General features: G+C 42.6%; 1 protein-coding gene across 6 annotated transcripts in view; it reads left to right on the top strand.

Annotated features, from left to right (window-relative positions):
* meis2a (Meis homeobox 2a) overlaps positions 1-14,764 on the top strand; it is a 78,142-nt gene extending 63,378 nt beyond the window's left edge. For 3 of the 6 annotated variants that reach the window (XM_006798438.3, XM_006798440.3, XM_006798439.3), the window contains exons 11-13: positions 7,293-7,351; positions 9,088-9,198; positions 12,889-14,764. In XM_006798438.3, coding sequence (XP_006798501.1) covers positions 7,293-7,351; positions 9,088-9,198; positions 12,889-13,190 — 472 coding nt within the window. In that variant the 3' untranslated portion in view covers positions 13,191-14,764. Of the gene's footprint in view, positions 1-7,292; positions 7,352-9,087; positions 9,199-9,641; positions 9,740-12,888 lie in introns of all 6 variants that reach the window. The other 3 variants (XM_006798443.3, XM_035911022.2, XM_006798441.3) reach the window with 3 other exon arrangements.
* Positions 14,765-22,516: the final 7,752 nt, after the last annotated feature.

Below are 22,516 nucleotides of genomic sequence, written 5' to 3'. Positions count from 1 at the left end.
ACTCGATTACCAGGCAGAGAGAGAAAATGGGGTTGAGAATGAAAGGGAGCAGAAAACGAGAGAGCGGGGAGACAAAAGACGGGGTGAAAGAAGAAGAGATGGAAAGATAATTCAGGGGAGAGAAGCGAGAAAAGCCACAGATTTTCTATGTTGGCACTAAGAAGTGGAAGGAAACTGAGATTATACCTGCCCACTTCGCAAAGACATGAAAAGGAGTCCAACAGGTCTGGCATAGTGGAGGGGAAAAAAAAGAGAAGCGAATGTGGGCAATAGGGGTGGCACTCTTCACAACTGTGAAATTGGGGTGATCTTGTAAGCACACCCACTCATCTCAGGAGAGCTGATGGGTAGGCTGGGGTAATGATAGTGCTGCAGTCAGTTTCTCTATTCCCCCCGCCTGGCTGTGTGTGTGTGTGTCTGTGTGTGTGTGTGTGTGTGTGTGTGTGAGAGAGAGAGAGAGAGAGAGAGGCAGCCTGCCAGTATGTGTTCTGTGTATCTGTTCTATTTCTTGCTGGTCCTTCATGAAAGCAGGAAAACCTCACCCATCCAAAAGGTGAGAAGCTGGCTTATGAGGAATGAGCATTACCTTCCAGCGCTGACGGCCTCTGTCACGCGCTATGTACTGGAGCCTTTGACGAGGGCTAATATTGACCTAAGAATGTTGGTTGTTTTCAGGCGCTCTTCAAACAAGAAAAAATGCAGCTGTTGGTCCCTCGGCTCCTGTGCAGGCAGAAAATACCTTTTGTACACCTGTGCACATTAATAAGGTGTTGTCTTAAGGTGGGTGTGGGAGTGGGGAAGGGGGGGGGGGGGGGTCTTGCTAACAAGAGATTTGTGGGATCAACTCCTTTCGTATTACCCCCGTCAAGTGGCAATCAGTTAAAAAAAAGGAGGAAGTTAATGAAGGAAATATTATACATGAAGGAAAATGTTAAGAGACTGTCGATAGAAAAATGCAGATGAGATGATTTGGTCCTTCTTTCTAACTTCAGAAAACTGGTAGTGCTAGGGCAAGTTAGTAACGCTGGGTTGCTACAATAAGGTCTCTTTCATACAGGTGTGTTGACGCCTGGGGCGGGCTTGGCCTCAGTCCCTTCCATTCACCCTGGCTGATTTGAACAATAACTATCGTATCTTTTAAAAGAGAAGGGAGGGTGAATCGTCAAGAAGTAGATGCCTAAGAGCTCTGTTGGGGCCAAGAAAAACCCCCGCTGCCGTTGTCAGAGCTTGTTGATGTTGTAGGGAGGAATTTTTTTTCCGTTTTTGCCCCCACCCCCATAACCCCCACATTTTTTTTTCCCACTTCTGCGCTGGATTTGGTGTTTTGTGCCGTAGGACAGAGTGTGGTGAGGAGACAGAGGAACAAAGTGCTGCTGTGTGGAGCAGCAGCTGCTGCTTGCCGGATCAAAGGGGCAACAAGCGTGGTCTTCCTGGCCCAACGCTGCTCTGGAGGTGTTTGACGGACAGTCAGCAGCTGGTGCCGTACAGCCCGCCCTGTAGGGGTCAGGCTGCTGGACTGCAAGGCCCAGAGGTGACATACCGTCACTGGACAGGGGGAAGAGGGGAGAAGGTGTTAGATGGGAGGGTAAATAGAGGGAGAGATGTCTATGTTTGTTTCTTTTGTTGTGTGTGTTGCTTTGGTGTTTTAGTTTAGAGCGAGACTTTTGGGATTATTGTCCCATATTTCTATCAGATATTTACCCTTTTGTGATGAGTGAGTCAGTTCCCACTTATTCTTCATAATGCATGGATGACGGCTGCCTGGTTTTAAGGCTAAACAATTACTTTCCTAGCGTTGCGCTCCACACTGCAGTATTCCATCTCTTTGGTGCTGACAGAGAATCAGAGTGAGAAAAGAGAGACAGAGAGCAAGCATGCCGCAGTGCTATTGATTTATTTTAATTAGCTCCTCGTTAAATCTTGTCAGTTTGCAACACAAATATATAATTCTTTGTCTGATTTTCCACTGGAGTCTTAATGACTCGTACTCAGCGGGTTTCAGAGAGAAATGACTTCTGCCGCTAGACTGACAGAGCAATGCAAATGTTAGTCATATAGGACTGAGGGGGGGATGCCACAAATGGGCAATGAGTGGAGTAATAAAAAGGGAAAGAAAAACAGGTCAGTGAAAGTCCATGGAGGAGAGGTGAAACAGTCCCCCTTTCAGAGGCAGACAAAAGAGTGTGTGTGGGGGGGTGAGGTGGCGTGGGAGGTGGGAATATGGAGGCACAGTGGATGTGAGAAAGAGAGCGAGAGAGAGGGGAAGAGATAGACAGAGGTAAAACTATGTAAACACAGTGGCTGCCCTAAACGCGGGCCCTCACCGACGTTTCTAAAAAAAATGATCCTGTCTTGCTCTGCTTCACATCTGCACTAAATCAAACACAGGGGTGAGGTAATGTTCGCCCCACATGTCTCTCGACTCCTGTTTTAACTTAAAGAAGCGAAGAAGGTATAGAAAAGGGAAACTCTGTCGCCGATGAGCTTGAGAAAGCTTCCCCATTCCTACCTCCTTGTCACTTATCTCTATCCTAGAGGAGTGAAAAGCTCCTTTGTGATAGTTTATGATAAATCCACAGATACTGTAGGTTCAGTCTGGTGGCAAGCCATGTATAAACTGTTACAGGGGCCTGCCTGGACCATGTGAGCTGATTAAATCACCGTTGTTGACACTACAGTGGATCAGTGTTAGAAGTTCAGTAGCCTTGGACTACCCTGTGTCTGACTGGACCATAATTAGTGTTTGCTTATACTAAACACACTCTCTTCATGGGGTTAATTTGCATGCACTTCCTGGTCAAAGGACATCCAGTTTCCACTCCTGTCTCTCTGCCTTTCTTTTTGGTGGAAGAGCATCAAACTAAAGCCTTCCTCCTTTGATTCTAGTGAGTTGTGACTCAATCGCTGGGGGTTTGGAATCTTTATTTCTGTCTGAAGCGGAAGTATGGAAGCAATGAGCTTTAATAGGAACCAGAGGACAGTCATGTTTGCAAGCAGTGATCATGGATTGAGTTCAGTATGTTCTTGTACAGATTGTGTTGCATCTAATCTTCCTACAAAGCCAGACGAATAGGGGCCCAGGAATCGGAAACTTGCCCCCCTCTCACTTGGTATATGAGCTTCCAAAATGGGCATGAGTAGGTCAGCCATGAAGGCAATAAACTGTCAACGATTTTTGTGACACTGTTTAAATGCTTTGCACACTGTACAGCGCTATGTTTGGAGTAGTCCTGTGCTTATTTTTTGGATAAGGCACATTCAGTTTTCTGCATTTCATTCTCGTGTCTCACTCTGTCGTGTTCTTTCTTTCTTTCTTTCTTTCTTTCTTTCTTTCTTTCTTTCTTTCTTTCTTTCATCACAAACTCGTCAAACGAGTGACCCCACTCCTGATTGGCTAGGTTTCCTGTGATCTCCACCGCAATTGGCTAACTAAGCGTTGAGACTCTCTGTTTTGCCTCTCTCTGTCTCGTCTCCCTCCCTCTCGCTCTCCGTCTCTTGGCTGTGCTCCAGGGTAGGGTGGTTTGGCATGACAATTTCTCAGCGAAGGAATGCTGACAACAGGAGCGAGTTACCAGGTGTGGCTGCAAGTCAGTTAACTAGAAACAAGGCCTTTCTGACAGACTGAGATGAGGAAGTAAGAAAAAAATTTAAGACAACACTAAGTGAGACAGACTGGTTTGCTGTGATTACATCTGCAAACCTCCAGTAACCTTTAATACTATTATGCTTGTGATGCAGTTGGCTCGCTGCATTAAAGGGGAGCGTTGTAAAATTGAAGGAGTCTACTTAAAAAATAAAGTCTCGTGGTATGCTTTAAGATTATGTAAGTTCACTAGTACATCTATATCTCTTCTTCTGTGCCTGACCAGATCTTAATTTCAGTCCCCCCCACACTCACGTAACTACAGGCTATAGCAAAACACAGCATGCTAGCCTGTCTCCATCATTCATATCTGCCCACTATGTTCAACTCCTAACAGCCGTAGTAAGTTTAGCTTCTTATATCATCAGGAAGATGGGTACCAGGTCTTCCTGTGGAGATGCATTATTGTATTTGCACACAAGCTTGTGCTTTTCAAGTGCGTCTTTCACGCCATCTCAGTGAATAAAAGTGCTTCTGTGAGCCAGCTGGCAGTAGTATGTGAAGAATGTGCTGACATGCATTATACACACATATTGACTGACATGTGCATACATATTAACATGCAAGCTCTAAAGTGTACTTAGCACTGTGAGTGCAGTTTTTGAAACGCAGCTTGAAAATGTGTTTAAGGCCTATTGGCTGGACAAAACCAGTTGCTAATATTAAACAGCAGTGGGCCGCAGCCCCCAACAGCCCACTTTTTCCTGGGGTATTGTACACATTCTGAGCTGTATCCCAATGAATGACCTCCACACGACCCCCTAACCTTGCCTTTAATTATTTGTTTGAAGACAGCACGGAGTTCCCATGCTGAGAGGTACTCTGTGTACTCCGTGTGCATGTGTGCATGTGTGCGTATGTGCGTGTCGGTGTTTCTGTGCTCTAACACTGAGCAGAGGCAGGCCATAATAAGCTAGACCACCAGATGTAGATAATAAAACATGGGCTTTGGGTTGGAGGTTTTTTAGCTAGTGTCCCCTGTGAGCCTCCTGTGTTCTGGTTAGCCTATGGACACACTGGCGGTGGTTGTGGTTATGTCCATGGTGTTGATGTGTAGATTTACAGCACGCACACACACACACACACATGTTTTAGCAAGTGGCTTAGGAATTCTAAATCCCTGTGGTCAACCTCTGTATCTCTCTCAGGACTTTGGGTCCTCTGATCCATCCATCTGACTGTCCATCTGAGCTGACTGGCCCTCATCTCTGGAGGATTCCTGGTTGTGTTGTTCTAAGCACACTCCATTAGCAGCTCACGGGTGGAGGGAAAACAGTGTTATCGGGCCCAGCTCTGATAATCTCAATTGACTTTACTCAGACTGATAAAAGGTGCTCTGAGGCCACAAGAGGCACCCCCACTCCCCACCCCACCCCGCGACTCTTTTCGGTGCACATCGTCGCCTGCTGGTTACTGTGGCAACTTGTTTAGCGTGCAAAAATAGTCTTTGTGAATCTTTATCGTGACAGTTAGCCAACAGGGAACACTGACAAGAAGCAGGTCCATTTGGGAAAATATCTGAAAATCCACATTTTTCCATACCCCAAGAGCTGTTTGGATACTAAAAATTAGTAAACACTGGCAGCTAAATGCTTCCCGGCATGCTTACATTTATATATTTTCTGTAAGAAGATGGAAAAACACAAATATAAACAGCTATTTTTCCATCTGAAAATGACACTTTGATCCTACTGAGTACTCTCCAGTGCACAGAGTATTTCCTCTGCAGTCACTAGAAACCGTATGGTTGAATTTAGCACCTGGGAAGAACATTCTTAATATTATGTGTTTATGGCTGTGACCCAGAATACGTTAGGTAAGAATGCACATGGTTGTGATTTTGAGCCTGTTGGTGCATCCACAAAGGGAGAAAGCAGGACATATATTTTGGCAAGCCTTACACTCTGTACCTAAAGAGGGGAGTGTGATACGAGGAATGTCTTACTGTTTACTTGCTCAGCTGGTTTCGATGCTCGAACCGTCTTTCTCCCTGAAGCACCTCGGGCATTTCTTAGAGCATAGCTATCGCGCAATGTTTTGTCCCCTTTGTTCAAAAATACTTCAGAGTTAATAAAAGTTCATTTTTATTCCTCCCTTAAATTGCAAATCATGCGTTACAATCGTATAATTTCCAATACAGCTCTCTCCTTCACTCCATTCCACTCCACCTCTCATCTTCCTCTTTCATTCTCCCTTATTCTCATGTGGGTTTGTTTCATCTTTTTTCTCTCAGGGGCCTGCAGTACCCCATGCGTACCTGCACTCTGGATGCCCCCTGGCAAATGAGCACCGCGTCTTTCTTTTCCCAACTGTGCATTTTGTACATTTAACCATGTCACTTTGAGCCGGGCAGATTACAGGCGTTTAAGTTCATTGGAGAAGGTAAGGGCAGGTATCAGGGCTTCATGGGGGATTAGGAACCCAAATTGGTTCCAGCTCTCCCTTCCTTCTAATGACCAGTTCTTTAGCTGTATTGATGGTGCCTTGGCCCGTATGTTAGGAGAGGGCAGTAAAGCCTTTTTTTTTCTTCCCTCCACTGTGTTTTTTGGAACTAGCAAAAGACTCCATGCTGGACAGCTCCAACGTGATTTGAAACCCCACTTTAATATCAACCACATGGGGGTACCCCTAGAGCTAGGTCCATGCTATGTTTTCAGGTTTATTAAAGTGAATGAGAGAAAGTCGGAATGGAAAGAGGTGGCAACAGAGGTAAAAAGAAAGATATAAAGGTGGAGAACTTCCTTGGCCTTAGTGGGCAGATTGTGTTTGACACAACCCAAGGCATCCCATTCCAAGTTAAAAAGGTTGCCCCTGGCTGGCAGTCACCTCCAGATGACCTCCGGCTCTACACTGGAAAAGCCACAGGAGCAAGACTGGCTGGGGAGGCTTTGTGGAGGTGCACTTACTCGCTGCTGTGGTGGTGATAAAACTTCAGACAGCCTAATTGATGGGCTCACTGACATAACAATACCTTGTGAAAGCACGGCGTGGCCCATGCCTGGTCCTCATTTCTGGACAGCTGGAAGGGGAGCAGAACCCCCTACAATGAAGCCAGAGTTGGGGGTCCCACAGAGGGGGAGGGAAGAGATGGGGGTGCAATGAAAGGAACCATTTATGTCCTGCATTTTGAACTTAAAGTTCATTTTGAAATTCAAGTATCCCCACAAAAAATAACATTTTGGTGCAATAACTGTAGAAGATGCAGTATATTACATATAGAGTTGGTGAGCGTTGGGTAGAACTATAGCAGTAGTGACAGAAAAAAGAAAGAGAGACAGAGAGAGGAATGGATGTGCCATGTTGAGGGTTCTTCTGTGCCCAAGTTGCACTTAATACTTGAGGAATGTCTCCCTGGTGCCCATAGCAACCAAACGTAATCAAAAGCTTTATTAAAAGAGGGGGGAATAGATCATAAGGAACATTAAAAGTATCCCTCACTGGGTTCCCAAGTCAGCAGACAATTGCCCTTTTGTTTGTTACTGTTGTGTCGTGAGCGCCTCTCTCAAGGACTCGGTGGCTAATGTTGCCATTAAGTCATGCAAAACTGTTTTGTCTTTGTGGAGGCTCGTGATGAATCTTTCTGTGTGTGAATGCGGTGTGATTTAACGTTTGCTTTTCTCTTCTCTGTGTTTATTTTTTCCTCTGCCAGGTTTATCAATGCCAGGAGAAGAATAGTACAACCCATGATCGACCAGTCAAATCGAGCAGGTAAAAAAAAAAGAAAAGGAAAAGACAAACAAAAATTTCAAAATGAAAAAACCCAAACAGACAATCCAGCTAATCTACAGTAGAGTATGGCTTCTTTTCCCTGCATGAAGACACCCTTTCCAAATCCTTTACTGGCAAGCACATTATGCCTGGAGCCCAGATTTTTAGAGGGGTGCCCTACACCTACTCCCTCCTCTTCCTCTTCCTCTTCCATCGTTCATTCCCTTTTCCATTTTCTCAATGAGATGTGTTCAGCAGTGGTGCAGGCTGTTTGCTGATTGACTCTAATTGGAGATTTCCCAGTCTAAGTGGCAAGAGAGGTATATTAGCAGTCTCTCTGTGAATTACTAATTGGACACAAGAGGAGTGCCAAAAACGCTAGCAGCAATTTATGAGTTATCTCCCTTTTTTTTTTTTAGGCTATTTTGTTTTTCTTTCTTTTTTTCAGTTAAGGGTAGGGGGCTTTCCCCTGAATTTTTCTGCTGCATTTTTATTTCCTTCCCTCAAGAATCACTCTTCTAAATTTTGATCTTAAGTAGTCATTCACTGCATTGCAAATATCAAAACCTCTCTGTTTTTTTTTAATGGATTCCACCATTATGTCTTGATTTATCCCCCATGCACGAGAGATTTACATTGGTTTTAAAAAAGATGGAACACTTTATATTGGTAAATCATAACACACTGATTTTCCATGTCTAATGTGTTCAGATTTCCAAAAGCACAACCTAGTAGTAGCAAGTATGCCACTATGTGATCCTGCTGAATGTTTCAGTCACCCTAAGCTTCATTGACTTTGGCATTACTAAAAAAGAAAAAAAGAAAGAAGAAGAAAAAAACAACAAGTAATTTGTCCCAGGGAGGGAAAAGCTTTGTTGATTAGCAATCTCCTCGTTTTATGAAGATCCCTACACTCAGGGATGGAGATTGTTCAAACCGACACGAGCCATGATTAAAATGAGATGCACTTACAAATGTGGGCGCCTCTTTCTATACTTATTGCTCTTTTGTGTGGAGTATTTGACAGCCTGCATCCAGTGTGTGCCAATCAGCAATCTCTACTAACACAGCATGACTAACATCTCCCTCTAATCTTTGAGAATTACAGATTATCCAAGATAATTCTGTTATAGTCCCAGAATGCAATGGTTTCTGCAGTCTCCAAAATGCATTAGTTCAATAAGCCTAATAATAAACAAAATAAGATCCAGCTGAGCAAAGATTGCTGCTCTGTCTTCTTTATTATTATAACAGCTAATCAGGTAATTCATCCATAATACATATTAAACGATCTGGCAGTTTTGGGATTATCTAAATTTGTATGTTATGTTCTTCTTAAGAAAAGAAACATATACATGTGCTATGGATTTAACAAAATATTTGAAAGCTGAGTCTGGATGAATTGCCTGCCATGGCATAAATTCTTCCCATCCTGTCAAACTGCATGCTTTCTTCTCTCGGTTAGAGAACAATGTGTCTCCCTTGAGCGTGGTTTTGAATGACACTGGCTGCGTGTACGCACAAGTGTTTGTGTGTGCGTGTGTGTGCTTGCATGCATAAGGACCCACTGTATACATGTTTGCATGCCACGCGTCAGTCAGTGCTGTCCACAAACATGAGCACAATGTCTTACAGTATGTTTGGGCTGGAGCTGGGACAATTGCTGATTGTCTGGTGTGTTTTCTCTTCTTCTTTCCCCCCTTCCTTTTTCATGTCCACGTTTTGACTACAATCAGGTTTTCTTCTTGATCCTTCAGTGAGCCAAGGAGCAGCGTACAGTCCGGAGGGCCAGCCAATGGGTAGCTTCGTGCTGGACGGTCAGCAACACATGGGGATCCGACCAGCTGGTAAGTCCATCCGCCTCCTTTCCTTCGTCCGTCTTCCCTCCACCATGCCTGCTTTACCACACGAGAGTTATCAAAGAGCTGAACGACACTGACCCCGCTGTCTGCAGCATGAAATGTAGTAACCTCAGCATGGAGAAGGTCTCCCAAGTCAGTCGCATAAACCTAACACTAAGTGTGCACCTCAACCACGATAACGCTTGTCTTTAAAAGTCCCCCCCGCCTGCCTTGCTTGTGCTTTTTCTAATCTCATAATCACAACAAATGGGTCTAAGGGATCCAGTGAGAAATGTAAACTCTTAAACCGCTTCTTCACATCTTCCTCTTCCCTCATTTTCCATCTAAATCTAACCAACCTCATCCCTTCTACCAGTTGGTCGTCTCTGACCTCGCTGTGATTCAAACTCCTGCTGATGCTTTTTCTGGCATTTATCTCTTCTTTCTAGGGCCTATGAGTGGAATGGGGATGAATATGGGCATGGATGGGCAATGGCACTACATGTAACCTCCATCTTGTAACTCAAAAAGCAAAGAAAAGGGGGAAGTAAGTACTGGGCTCTTTTCCTTGTTTTTTTTTTCACACGTTGGGGCTGCTGGGTTTTATTTTTATGCTATTTTTTTTTCCCCACAATTCCCTTTCACTTGACTAGCACAATGTCCTCTCACACTGGGCAGAATTTTACAGCAAGCTTGGGCCCCTTCCTTCCCAGCAACAACTTAGGTAGCCAGAAAGATGCTTTAAACATAGAGGATGAATTGAAGACTTGAGAAAAAGGGGTAATCATCCTGGGACAGAGAGGACACGACTTGTGGCGCCAGACAACATGAACAACAACAGAAAAAGGTGGGGGGTGGGGGTGGGGGGACAACCTGGCATGGCATGCACAAATTTATTTATCACAACAGCGCCATCGCTCTCCCCATCTTGGACAGCCAATGCAAATGTTGGACATTTAGGGAAAAAATAACATCTCCTGGGGAAGGGCCTGACAGGGAGAAATTAAGCAGGCTCCAGTGAAGCGATAAAGAAGGAGAAGTGAAACTGTCCTCCGAGTGACATAAATCTGTCTGGGGAAGGATTGATGCCCAAATTATCTTATATGCAAAGACGGGAACACCGCAGTACATTACGGCCCCTGAGCAAGATATACGGGCCGCGGGTGACATGGCCGATCCTTCACTGGGGGTTTGGTTTGAGCTGTGTAAAGGGAGGAATGAGTGTGTGGGGGGGGGCTGTGTGTTTTGATTATTTTTTACTGGAGGGAGACGATTTGGGGAGCGGGAGGAGGCAGTGAGTGGCCTGACCTGAGACTCGCAGACAAGAGCAGGGAGACACTGAGATAAATTTATAAGGTAGAAGACACAGGCATGTACACTTTGTCCAAAAGGAGGGGGTCTTTTTCACACATACAGATACGGCCTCTCCGAGTCACTGTTTTCCTGTCTCTGTCTCTCTTTCACACACATACACACACAATCCCTCTATAGCTAAATGGCGGCAGTCTGATTAAGCTGGCCATTCTGCCACAGTGCTGACATTTGAAAAATCAAGACATATAACATCCCAAAGGCGGCGGGGCAGATGAAATTTTATTTAACACCTAAACTCCCTTGCCCAATGAGGCACAATATAATAACACTTACCTTGATTAAAAGAACCCTTTATATGTAAATGGAGACTGGATTTTCCAAAGGGTCACAGCGGTAATTCTGCCGACAGAGATCATTTCACCCCTGCAGTCCTTGCATTCTCTCTCTCTTCCTCTGCTTCTCGCTGCCTCTCGCACGTTTTATCTCATCCCCTCCTGTCTTTGCTAATGGCAGGAGGGAAAAAAAGAGAGAGAGAGAAGGGAAAATCAGGAAGCAATGTTCCCTAAAACAGCCACACAGAGACAACATTTGCTCAGGTTGGCTAATTCTTAATATAGGGCTATATAATTTTGAGACTATTTAATTACGTAACATACTTTATGCTTCATGACCAATTACATTAATAGCTTAATACAGAGCAATATTATCCTCTCTTGATTTGATTACACAGTCACACAATATGGTATATTTGGTACTTAATTATGGCCAGCCATTGAGCAGGACTACTGTGCCATAACAGAAGTGCGCAGCCAGCTAGGGAGGCAGGCATGCAGAGATGGCAAGGGAGAGAGGCCCAGTCTGTCCCCAGTCATTGTCTTCAGATTTTACCACTCTTGTTAATAAAAGAAGGGGTGGGGGGGTCTAGGATCTACTTAACGGAATGACTGGAGCTTACAAGACTAGAGATTACCAGCTTACAGTGTCAAAAACATCTGCTGGGCCTTTTAACAGGAGCTGTCCTGGATTATATGGAGGTGAGGGCACCCATCATACCCTACTAACACCCTGAATGATTTATTTATTTTATGACCTGAGTAGTGAGGTTTTAAGAGACCTGTTCTGACAAACACTTGCATTTCAAATGAACTGACATGGAAAGGGAGCATTAGAGAATGGCATAGCTTTCAACTAGCGGACTGGCCATTAATCTTGGCCTTTGCTGTCCCTCTCTCCTTTCTGTCCTCCTCCTCTTCCCCTCACCGGGGTCCTCCAGTGTAATTTCTTAATTGCAGTGTTCTAAGGTGGAGGAATGCAGAGAGTGAGCATGCCTAGTGACCTTGCAGCGACCTCTCCCCTCCTATTACAGCTTCTAATCCCCCAGGGGTTCACATTACAAAGCAGGCCAGCCCAGACCCAATCCCAGACCCAGGCCCCCTGGCTCCAGCGGGACCTCCTGCTCACTCGTTTCTCCCCAAGGTCCAGGCCTCTGGACCAGCCTTGTTCCCATACTCCAGTCCCAGGCCCCAGGAACAACACCCCCACATTTGACTTTTTTTTTCTTGCTGATTACAACAAACAGCAATGCGAAAAGCCAAACAGTGGCACTGCTGAGCCAGCCCCGTGTCCTGGGTCGTGTCACAGTATGAGAGATGCAGCATGCTGAGGTCTCTACACATATGAAGTGGAGTCCACCTTAAGAGATATCAGCATAAGCCACCGCCTTTCCCTTTGCTCTCTCTTTCCCCTTCTTTTTGTCTTTGTTACACTCTCTTGCCGCTGTTTGATGAACAACTGGTACTTTTTTTTTTTGCTTGAAATGCTCTTATTCAGAGGCGGAAACAAGCCTTTAATGTTCTCTATATTGGTGATGCAACTAACCGAGACCTAAATTATTTAACGATGTCTTTAAGAGATTCTAAATCAAATATGTGCACAAAGGCACATCCCCATGAGAGAATGCCTGTTCAGTTAGTCACTAAATTCAGCTGGGGAATTGACTCTTCCACTTGTAAAAGTATTAGCACTTCTCCACATCAATACGCCTGCTTGGTTTTCCTCACATCCTCCAGGACTACAGTGTCTGTGGATGACTGAGGATCATTTTCCAACCTGAGACCTGACCACAACGCTATTGGGCATTGTAAACCACTCACCATCGCCTAAAATAGTCTGCTGCAATAATGTCTCTCTTTACTTGTAGGAGCTAAAAGCGCTGCAGTCACAGGCGCAGTGTCATAAAATCTGTTAAGCTCTTTGTTGGAGACGTTGAGTTTAAATTGAATTAAGGTCTGTTAATGGAGAGGGAGCGTGTCAAAGCTGCGGCGAGAAAACAGTTTTAGTGACTGTGTAAATACGTTCTCGTCTTTCTGCCTTTCTTCTCAGGTCTGTCAGGCATGCCAGGGGAGTACGTACCTCAGAGTGGTCCTATGGGCATGAGCATGACCCCACCCACTTACACCAACCCTCATCAGCTGACCTCTCACCCTTCCCAGCTCCGACACGGGCCCCCTTTCCATGCATACCTACCCGATCATCCCCACGTCCACCACACTCATCACGCCATGCTGATGCACGGAGGACCCTCGTCGCACCCAGGAATGACCATGTCTGCACAGAGACCCCCTTTGCTTTCTCCCGTTGACCCCAGTACTGGAGGACAAGGCCTGGACATCCATGCCCAATAGCATAAGGGAACTTTGCTACGACATCACGACAACAGCAGCTACTACAAGAAACCAATAAGAATAAAAAACAAACAAACAGCAACCAACAATAAATCCTATTTTGAGACTATTTTTAAGAATAAGAAGCAAACCCTTTTGACCAGAATTTGACACGAACGAAACAGAATTCCAGATGAGCTGTGATAATTCTTTTTTTTTTTTTTTCTAACTTGTCAATTTTGTTACTTTCATCCAAACGGAGGACCAAGCTGACAAGAACACTTTGTAAAGTCTTGGGCTTTTGGTAAAGATCAACAGAGGATGTTTTGACATACGCGTGCAAAGAACGGACAGATGCACCCGCTCGAAAAAAAAAGCAAAACACACACACACACTTTTCTCACACTCACGCACCGTCATAAACACGTTCAGTACACATTCATGTGACGCTCTCAAGCGCTTCTATAAGATCACTCTGGAAGATTTAAAAAAGAGAAGAAGAAAAAAAAAAGAAACAACAGAAAGACTCCAAGAGTTATAACTACTGTAGTATAAAAGTATAGATAAATAAGTTAAAACTTGTGCATTTTTTTTTGTTGATCACATGGTTTCTGTTTCCTGAGCTAGTTTTAGAATTAAAGGTTAACCTTTTCTCTCTCACACTGTGTGTGCTCCTTCCTGGAGGAGAAACTGTCTCGCAGCACAGCACTATTAAAGAAAAAAAAAAAATAAGAAGATGGAACATCTCAAAAAGGCTTCAAACCACAGAGGGCAATCAGGTCCTGTCCCCCATAAGAACAGGGCATGATGGGAAAAGGCTGCTAAATGACACCGGATCTCTCCAGAAGATTCAGTTTGAACATTTGTCATGCCCCTCTCTCTCTTTTTCTTGTTTTTGGTTCATGAATGAATGTTGCCCTGTAGGTTTTAAAGAAAAAAAAGTTCGTTGTTTGAATTGCCCAAGCACTGGATTGTGTTGGTTTTATACATTTTTATTTTAATATTATTTTATTTTTTTTGTACCCTGGACTCTCATTGATGAAGAGCATTTTGAAGGAAGCTTAATAGTGGAAAAGCAACATCCTGCAGCGCTTCTTTATCTGTGGATCAACATTCTTGCCATAAGGACAATGCTGACACAAATGTTGATTCTATGGCACTGGAGAAGCATTTGATGGTTGATGCACCAAAAAACCTGAAACACACACACACACACACGCATACACACACAAAAAAAAAAAGAAAAGAAAAGAAAAAAAACTTAAATTATGAACTCAATGCTTTTGGGAGAAAAAAGCTGAGAGAATATTGTAACAAACTTCGTACAGAGTTCAGTCTATTAATTGTTTCATGTTAGATATTCTATGTGTTTACCTCAATTGAAAAAGAATGTTTTTGCTAGTTTCAGATCTGCTGTGGCATTGATATTGTATGTCCATGAATTCCTTCCTTTTTCAGCACGTGTTCCTCACTAGATGATAAGATGCCGTCTCCCTTAAGCTTTGTCAAAAATACATTAAATACTTGTATGAGGACTGTGACGTAATGTTTAAAAGGTGTTCAGTCACAAATGCTGTAATAAATATTTCATTTTTGATTTTTGTTAGATTTTTGTGTGATTAACTGTGTTGCATACAAGTCTTAATTCACGTACCCATTTTAACAGAACACAATTAATTGGTTTATTATTATTATAACTCAGAAACCCTTTTTTTGTATATATATTGTTGCCTGTTGAATTTATTTTTGCAAATGGTCATAAAAATACACCATTTCAAACTTTCTTCCAGCACTCTGTTTGCAATAGCTTGTTTTAACCAGACTGCCCGTTTGAGTGCTCTCTTAAACTGACAATAACAAATTGTGGTTGAAATACATCTTGCCATGGACATTTATTTAGGCACACAAATATGCCCTCCACGTAATAAATTACTGACAAATGCAAATAAAGTGTGCAAATTGCAGAGCAAATTCAACGCCAGCCCATCTCAGACTTAGAAGGCTATTAGCAGTGAAGTGGAGGTGCATTTAAAAGAAAGAAAGAAAAAAAGGCTGACAGTGGCCTGGACTTATTGATAAGCATAAACAAAACGTTTTAAGGGGCATGTATTTTTATTTTATCTATTTATTTATTTTTCTAAAGCTATCCAACTTGAGGAAAGTGGCTATGAATTGAGTGGAAGTGAATTAGTTTAAATATATATTTAAAAAAACAGCAAAAATAGAAATAATAAAAAAGCCAGGGTTTTCCCCGTAACCTCCAAAAAAGAAAAAAAAGTCCACATAGATTCACCTTTTAAAGTCTTCCTACTTGTTCTAACAACAGAGCAATGATTTGTTCCCACAATAATTGCCTCTTCGGTCAGAACCATGGCGGCCCTCTGTATGTGCTTTGTGCTAATTTCTGCCGTTTTGCAGCGCCGCCTGTCGGTCTAATCGGGCAATGTCGTCTAGGAGTACAGAGATGGGCTTTGAGGGCTATCTCTTCTCTCTTGTCTCTATCCCTGCGCCGGTGTTCGCCCGCGGCCACCCAAGTCATAGCCTTAAACCAGAAATGACAACATAACTTTGGCTGAAACATTTTCTGTCCTTTACTTTCTTGCACTGCAGTATGTTTCAACTCCTTCAATTTTCTCTCAAAATTATCATTACAAAGTATTTTTTAATCTTGTTATTATGTGTGAAGCAACAAATATAGTGTATGGCAAATTATAGGTATTATTATTATTATTATTATTATTATTATTGAATTTAACTGTTTATTTTGCACACTAACCAAACTGGTTTAGGATTCTCTTTTTTCTTTTTAAATTTTTCATTCTTTATTTCTTCTTGTGTTGTCGTTGTTATATAGATTTTTCTTTTTTTAAGACTTTCGATTTATTTTTTGTGGGTTTAAATATTAACCGAGCCTTTCTTTGCGTTTTATTTTTATTCAGATATTCAAATTTATCGTAAAAAATGATGGGTCTTTTTTTTATACATTATTGTTTAAATTTGTTTGTGACGCATTTGCAGGCCTAAACAGGTTTTTAACTGTTGACTTTAGTTTTTTATTATGTATTTTCTCCGGTTTTGCACTTCGCATATTTCCAATCTCTGTATGGAAAGTCCTTTTTTTTTTAGATTTAATTCCAGCATTGACAGATTATTATTGTTTATTTATCGTTCATATATTTCGGCCTGCACGACAATCCAAAAGCAATATTTCCTTTTAGATAATTCCCCCCTCTTTTAATTGGTTTAAACGATTCCCAGGTTGTCGGTGAAAAATTGTTTTAATTGCAGACACCATACCTGAAGAGATAATCGTTATTTAACACTATTTTTTCCAATTCGGAATGCTGGGCCTTAACCAGGCAGAAGAAAAAAATTATTAGCTTTACACCAAAGTCTAGTTTGGTGTATCTTCTTTTGTCGACTATTTAAAACCTAAAAGCCCTTTTTGGTTTTTTAGTGGTCTATTATTCTGTGGATAAAACGGAAGGAAGAAACCCTTCGTTTTGTGCGGAGATTATCAGATGAAAAAGAGAGAAAACGTGAGGATTACTGTGGATGGAGAGGATTTTAATATTAATAGTTTTTTTTCTTTTCTCCCCCCCCACCCCTCCTTCCTCCCCCTCGTCGTCCTCCTCCTCCCCCTCCTCCCTCCCCTCTTCCCCGATGAGACAGAAGGTAGATTGCCTCTGCTGCTTTCCTTTTGCCGATTCGGTGTGACAGGGATGATGGATGATCCAGCCGAGCTAAACAACTCCACCCCTTCATCTCCTCCCTGTCAAAGCCAGTCCGGGCCGCTGCTGCAGGAATAAAATAAGGAATATATTCCCTCTGCACTGCTGCACAATGCAGCCCGTTCCTCTGGAAGACACTCTCCTCCCGTGCAACAATATTAAAAGTCCACACACCCAGTTCACCCGCTAGAAACACTGAGTGCGTTACAGAGGCAACATGTTAATAATACTCATGTTATTGGATATGTTTGCGTGTGTGTGTGTGCGTGTGTGTTTGTATATGTGTGCGTGCGCGCTTCCTGCAGAGCATCTGGTAAAGTGGGGTTTATGATCTAAGAGAGACGACTGCAAATATATATTTTTAGATACACAAGTGGATCTGCTGGCAGCGACGGCGGGGAGCGCGTTAGAAAAGTTTTGCTTCTTCTTTGTTGTTCTTTCAAATTGCTGATTTGGATACTGGTCGTAAAAATGAGCGCTTACGCAGGGACTGAGTGTCCTTCGCTGTGCAGCTGGCTCTCCCCAAAATGGCTTGCTCTGGGGGACAGGGACAGTTTTTTTTTTTGTTGTTTTTTTTTAAGTTTCAGTTTTCTGTGTGTGTATGCCCGTGAGTGTGTGTACGCATGTCTGTGTCTGTGTGTTGCCCTCCTTTTTTTTTTTTTTTTTTAACATTTCAGCAGTTTTCTCTCCTCTTGCCATAAGGTGTTTCTATGACTACGTTATGTAGGCCTGTGCGAGGCGGGTCAGAGGCGGGGGTCCCTGGGAGAAAAGGACCGCATTTGGCTGATCATTTATCAATGTCAACCGCATAATGATTCTCCCTGCAGTCCCCCTATTGATGAGGATAATTACATTAGCTCAGAGTGACTGATCAATAAAGCCCAGGGAAAATGGTTTATTATAGCACCACCGAAAAGGCTTTCTGGACAACCCAGTCTCACGGCAGTGCCTTTTTTTTCTTTTTTAAAAGAAGACTTGGTTGTTTTTTGCAATCCAAACTCAGCAAAGGCAACGGTGTGAGTCTAAACTTCATCTATCTGTCGAGTTCACATTGTGTTTTTAACTTCTAATGCTTATTGCCCCCTTTTTCTCAGTACTGTGATGTGATATACTTTCACATTTTATTTTCCTATACGTGAAGCATTTCCTTTTGGCATAAAATAAATTAAAAAAAAAAAATACACGAATTTGCACACCAGGAAATAGCTCACCATGTAGAAACCACTCAATTTTAAAGCCAACTGGCAGGGGAATGGCGCATAAAGACGCATGCATTCATATCTTACGCGATTAATCAAAAGTCAGGCTGGGAGTTAAGAACCAAATGCTCCCATCTACCTGAACTGAGCTGTGATTTCACATACACCTCCCTTTTCGTGTAATGCATTTTGTCTGGGTGTTGAATAAGCAAAACACGCGCTCAAATGGCAGCAACACCTGATATGGTGTAAAAGTCAAGCCGGCCTTGAGGAGAAAGTCTTCAAATGAAAAACAAACAAAAGAGAAAAAAATAAGCACACGGAACCAAACAGAAATAACCAACAAAGACAACCAGTAAATGCATTTCTGACCTCTCTCCCCGTCCCCATCTCTCCGCCCCACCACTCTTTCGCTCTCCTTCTCTCTCTCCTCGTGTGTGTGTGTGTGTGTGTGTGTATGTGTGTTCTTTAATTGTCAACAACTTATCCCCTGCAGGAATGTTGCAAACTCTTTCGCCTTAATTCTCCGTGGTGCTCTGCGCCAGCTCCCATTTACCGCTGATGAACGTGTCTGCAGGAGACAGCTCCATTATCTATTTATCATTTATGATACTATTTCCTCAGACAATAGGGGAAGAAACGCGCCCGCAGATAGTCCCACTGATGACTCCTCACTGGCCTTCTGCGATATTTACTCGGCATTTTTGATCAATAGAAAATTTGGATTTTTGTCTTAAATAAAAAAAAATTAAAAAAAATCTCTGGAATATTGAAATTAAACATAGCATTTTATATAAATATATTTTTGCTGCAAATGCAAATAAAAAAGAGCATCGTGGCTTATATTTATGAGGACCACCTTAAAAAAATCTTCAACTGTCCGGGTGATATTCACGATTGTTTGCTTGCCCGCTACAGGAATAAGAGGCGATTTTTTTTCACACTTCAATGATACTTGTCTTCTTAAAAAAGAGTGACTGCCACCCCCCTCAACACACATACACAACCCCTCTCCAATGCACACTCACCCTGCAAAAAGGAAATCTTAATGATGCGAATGTTATAAATAGTCAAATAACATAGCTATGGGGGGTTGGAATTAGCAGAAACTGAAAATTGCAGTGGCCAGTGCTGAGGCTGCTGGAGAGGCAGAAAAGACGGCATGTTAGTGCAGAATAAATAAGGCGCAATAAAAAGGGAAATAGCCGAAGTTTAGTCAAGCCTTGAGGTACTCAAACCTTCATTTCAATCAGTTAAGATTTAATTAGGCAAGCCGCTGGCCTCCTTTTTTCCCTCCTCCTCCTCATTATATTCCCTTTTCCAGCACCGTGTTACAATGGCCCCAAGGTTGTCAACGTTTGACCGGTTTTTCAGTGAAATAATCACGGTTTATGGCTTGAGAGCCCATAAGATTGGGGAATAAATATGGCATTATTCCATTATGAAACGAAAGTCCTAACACTGAGTGGCGCAAATATCGATTCTCTTAATTTATGGGTTGTTTTCCTAAGTAGATTTTTTTTATTCCTAATTTCCTTTGGTTATTTTGAGAGCTTAAAAAAATGGTTAGAAATATCTTGCGGGAGGCCGAGGGCAGCAAAGTGAGACATTTCACAAGAACTGTAAATAACAGAAGAGGGCTGAGGCAGAAGCAGGGGGAGAGAAGCGTGGATGCGCACACATAGTGGATTTTGTAAAATATGAAATTTCTCCGGGTTATTGATTAATGTGCATATTTCTAAAGGCACGATGCGCATTTCAAATCCATTAAATAACTTCAATATAATGTAGATGTTCTCAAGCGAGAGAGAAAGAGAGGGAGAGGGAAGGAGCGCGATCTGGAGACCCCCCCACCACACCCTTGGGCGCAGTGTTATTACATGATGGCGACCCCTTCTGGGGGCCAGAGTAAATGTATTTATGGAAAGAGAGGAAGAAGAAGCGGTTTCTATGTCTTTCTCTTTGAGAGACATCAGCGTTCATTCGTTCATTCCCATTTCTGTGTTAAATATTGCAAACAACATTGAAGTTTATACCCAGACGTGTATATTTATGTACATCTATACAAATACGGATATCCTACTTTTTTTCTTCCTTTACCTCAAAAGTTTACATACTGGGATCCCACCTTGGCTATTTCAACATATGAGAGAGACCCTGACCTGCTGCCGTAAATGTGACCTCAGAGACTCTCGTTTCATATTTACTCACAGGTAAAAGGCTCCTTATGCATGTATTAGGAGAGCACGTTGATGGTAAAATCAATAAAGATGGATTGTAGGGTCAATATAATGCTTTGCACCTGGGGACTTGTTGCCCGGCTCCCATTCCTGAGTGTGTGTGTGTGTGACAGAGAAAAAGAGAGAGAGAAATGAGCAATTCATACGCGACCATCTCTGCAAGCTCTGTGTACGCCGGTGGCTGTGTGTCTGTGTTTAAAGAAAAGAGAGGAGGTTTGAAGAGCAGGGCAGCAGGGCTGAAGTCATCCAGCCGGGGACCCGAAGGACCCTGCTAACTCTGACATCATTAATCACGGCCCACTTGAAGATTATGGCTGAAAGTATAGAATCGGTAACCATTATCGTCTCGGATGGCAGTTAAAACCTCGACAATTCAACGTGCATCTATACGAAAGAGAAAAAAAGAAGAAAAAAAGGAGCGAAGACAAGTGAAGGCAAAAAGAGGAGAGGGAGTCTGGTGACACTGGGATGGAGTTCCAGGCTGTGCGTCAACGCGAGTCAACGGTGCTCCACGTAATTAGCCCAGACTGGTTTAATATGATTATAAAACAGCGACGACAGACTCCAAGCACAGCCAACCGCAATTTATTTAAATAATAATAATAATAATAATAATAATAATAATAATAATAATAACTTTTCACACAGAATTTATCATTGATGATTTCTTATTTTAATAGCATCACATTGCTATTGAAATAAGTAACAATTTTAGTACAAGCTTTATATTATTTAAAATATTTTCCACAAACTTTAAGACCGGATAAGTTGCTCTTAATCAAATTACAAATAGCCCAACAACTTCGGATAATCATCATTTTATCCAGTGAAAAGCGGAAAATGACGTCTTAAATTTAGATTACTTTTTTTCAGTCGCAAACAACATTGTTTTGGTCATTTTAAACTTTATAATCGGGCGAAACTAATTATTTTAAACTATCAAGATGAGTTTACTTGCAAAAAACATGGAATGTGCATGTGCGAAAAAAAATTTCATACAACATCCACGTAAGCGTATTATTATTATTGTTATTATTATTATTATTATTATTATTATTATTATTAGTGGTCATGTTTTTCTGCACAACACTCTAAAAGCAGGTGATTCAAGGACCCATTTTATGCGGTGTCTTGCATTAAAATCGGTCGCTGTGAGCATTTTCACAAGCACACAGAATACAGGGAAGAAAAGAAACGCTAACTTGTTCCCTGTTAGCAGGGAAGCTTCAGTGATGAAAAGCAATAGCTGGTGTCAAGAACTTTTTTAGCACGTCACTACAGCTGGTGGGAATAAATAGTCAACTGAAGAGGAGGGGTTGGGTGGGGGTTGCAAGAAGTCACATAAGGGTATTTGGGTATGTGGCCACAGGGAGCTTTCATATCTCCTCAACACAATAAAAGCCTTGTGTTCAACTGTCTTACAAGTTCAACTTTGTTTCACAACAAGGAGTGTAAACTGTTGTCAATATTCAGATAGCCTTCATCTACCAATAATGACAGGCAGCCGGCTTTCTATCTTATCTGTGGGCCAGGTAGCGCCATACCTGAGGGGAATAACTGCTGCGATAAAGAGTGCCTGGGCCAATAGAAAGGCTCTTGTCTGTCTGTGAGGAGTTAATGGAGAACGCCACTGGAGACAGGAAGTCCTCAGAAAGTGAAAAGCACTTTATTGCACACCTGAATGGCCTGGAATAGGGTTTCCCTCAAACCCAATGGGAAAACCACATTACAGGTCTTTACACAGGGTCATTACAACAGGGCAGCGGAGTTCAAGTGATCCATTGCATTTGAATGACAACATCACATCGCTCTATTCATTCTTCCCTCTTGTGTGACCCGATGATGATCCCTGTGGGATTGGGATGTTGTCAGTGGAGTGATGTGCTGAAGTTACAGTAGAGCATGTGCAAGATTTGGCCCATGCAAGTGTGCATAAAAACCCACTCCAGCACACATGCGGCCCTCATCCTTTGTCACTAACTGTGAGTCAAGACGGTTGAGGTGATGTGGTTTTCTTGTATCAACAGGTTCCTGGTCCCATAAGCCACAGTACACTGCAAAGTGACATCATCAGGCCTCTAAAACTGAATTGCAACATCGATCCCTCTCAGGCTGACCTCCCATAAGTCAAAGGCAGACAATGTGAGACGTGTGTTTAGATGGAAGTGTATATTTAC

Source organism: Neolamprologus brichardi, chromosome 19 (genome assembly GCF_056152115.1).
Source record: "Neolamprologus brichardi isolate AB-2024 chromosome 19, ASM5615211v1, whole genome shotgun sequence".
Classification (NCBI taxonomy): Eukaryota; Metazoa; Chordata; class Actinopteri; order Cichliformes; family Cichlidae; genus Neolamprologus; species Neolamprologus brichardi.
This window is presented reverse-complemented; position numbering and strand designations above follow the sequence as displayed.